The following is a 1,576-nucleotide window of genomic DNA, read 5'->3' on the forward strand; positions in this document are numbered from 1 at the left end:
TAATTGGTTTGGGATGTAGGTCATTAAAAATATTAACATTCTAACAATAAATAATACAAATAGAATATAATAATTTATAATAATGTTCGTTATTAACATCAATTCCTTTAGAAAAATTAAAATTCATAAATGAAAAGAATATTTTATAATGAACCAGCATTAGTTAGTATTGAATTATTGTATAGTTTAAAATTAATGAATGGAAGAGAAATTGAAAAACAATTATTAATGAATTTATTATTCCAATTACAATTAGTTAAATAAGTATTAATTGTTTGTGTAAATGTACTTCATTATATTCCATTAATATTCATTTTTCAATTTATAAATTAGTAAATGAATACTTTATTAAATGTTCAAGGTAACATTAATTACTCTTCCATTTTCTGTTTTGAATTATGAAATACATGTTTTTTGGTTGTTTATTTTTAACATCAGTTAATATTCCAACACCAATTACTAGAATTGGATATTATTGTTTTTATGAATGTAGAATAAATAATATCACTACTCCTACTTCAATTAATAAATTGGACTGTCAATGTTTTTATGGATGTTTATCATTAAATAATTACTATCCCTCCTTCTATTACTAAATTAGAAATACTTGTTTTAGAAAGTGCAGGGTAATCTTCTATCACTTTACTACTTCAATTGTTAAATTACGATAGCTGTTTTTATGATTGTTCTTGAATAACTTCGATTATTCTTCAATCAAAAATTACATCATTTGGAAAGAGTTGTTTTTATGATGTGGTTGTTCATCACTATTAACAGAAGTTACACAAATACTAAGAAAAGATTTTCTACTACACTAATTTCACATTAACATAACAATTAAATCATTCATTTATTTTGAATGTTTAATGTTCATTCGATGATTAAATCATCATTGTCATTGATATTTGTGATATTTTTCATTTTTGTTATTAAATTATGTTATTATTTGATGACATGATACCACGTTATTCCACGTTGATATGAATAACAAAATATGAATAACAACCAACACAACAATAAGTCATCACATCATCCTCATTAAGTATTTAAAGGAACTTGAACAAATAACAAGCATTTAGAAATAAAACATGGACCCAAACAAATGGACAGACGCAACTGTTCAAATGTTCAAAGAATCACAAGAAATAGCATTTGAAAGAAAAAATGCATATATTATGCCAATTCATATGATGGAAGCAATTGTTGAAGAAGAATCAAATATTGTTATCCGAATAGTTGAAATGATGGGAGGTGATGTTAATAAATTAAAGAAAGAAATAAAAGAAACAATGAATAAAATTGCAGTTCAAAATCCACCACCAGTTGATATTGGACTTCATCCAACAACACAACAAGTATTAAGAAGAGCAATAGAGAAACAAAAAAGAATGGGAGACTCATATCTTGCAATAGATGTAATTGTAATGTCATTAATGGAAGAGAAAGAAATTAGTACAATAGTAGGAAATAGTGGAATTAATGTGAAAGAATTTAACAAAAAAATAACAGAAATGAGAAAAGGACAAAGTGTAGAAACAAAAGAAGCAGAAAGTCAATATGAAACATTAAAGAAATA

At 24.6% G+C, this 1,576-nt stretch overlaps 1 protein-coding gene across 1 annotated transcript, besides 1 other annotated feature; it reads left to right on the forward strand.

Annotated features, from left to right (window-relative positions):
* Positions 1-22: 22 nt before the first annotated feature.
* Positions 23-84: a sequence feature (AT_rich).
* A 1,004-nt stretch (positions 85-1,088) lies between these two features.
* Positions 1,089-1,576, forward strand: EDI_114810 (chaperone Clpb, putative; the record flags this gene model as incomplete). Its single annotated transcript, XM_001740611.1, has 1 exon — positions 1,089-1,576. A coding segment is annotated over one exon (488 nt), but the record flags the coding sequence as incomplete, so codon positions are not given.

Source organism: Entamoeba dispar, genomic scaffold, assembly GCF_000209125.1.
Source record: "Entamoeba dispar SAW760 scf_1105229463041 genomic scaffold, whole genome shotgun sequence".
In the NCBI taxonomy this organism is placed as follows: Eukaryota; Evosea; order Mastigamoebida; family Endamoebidae; genus Entamoeba; species Entamoeba dispar.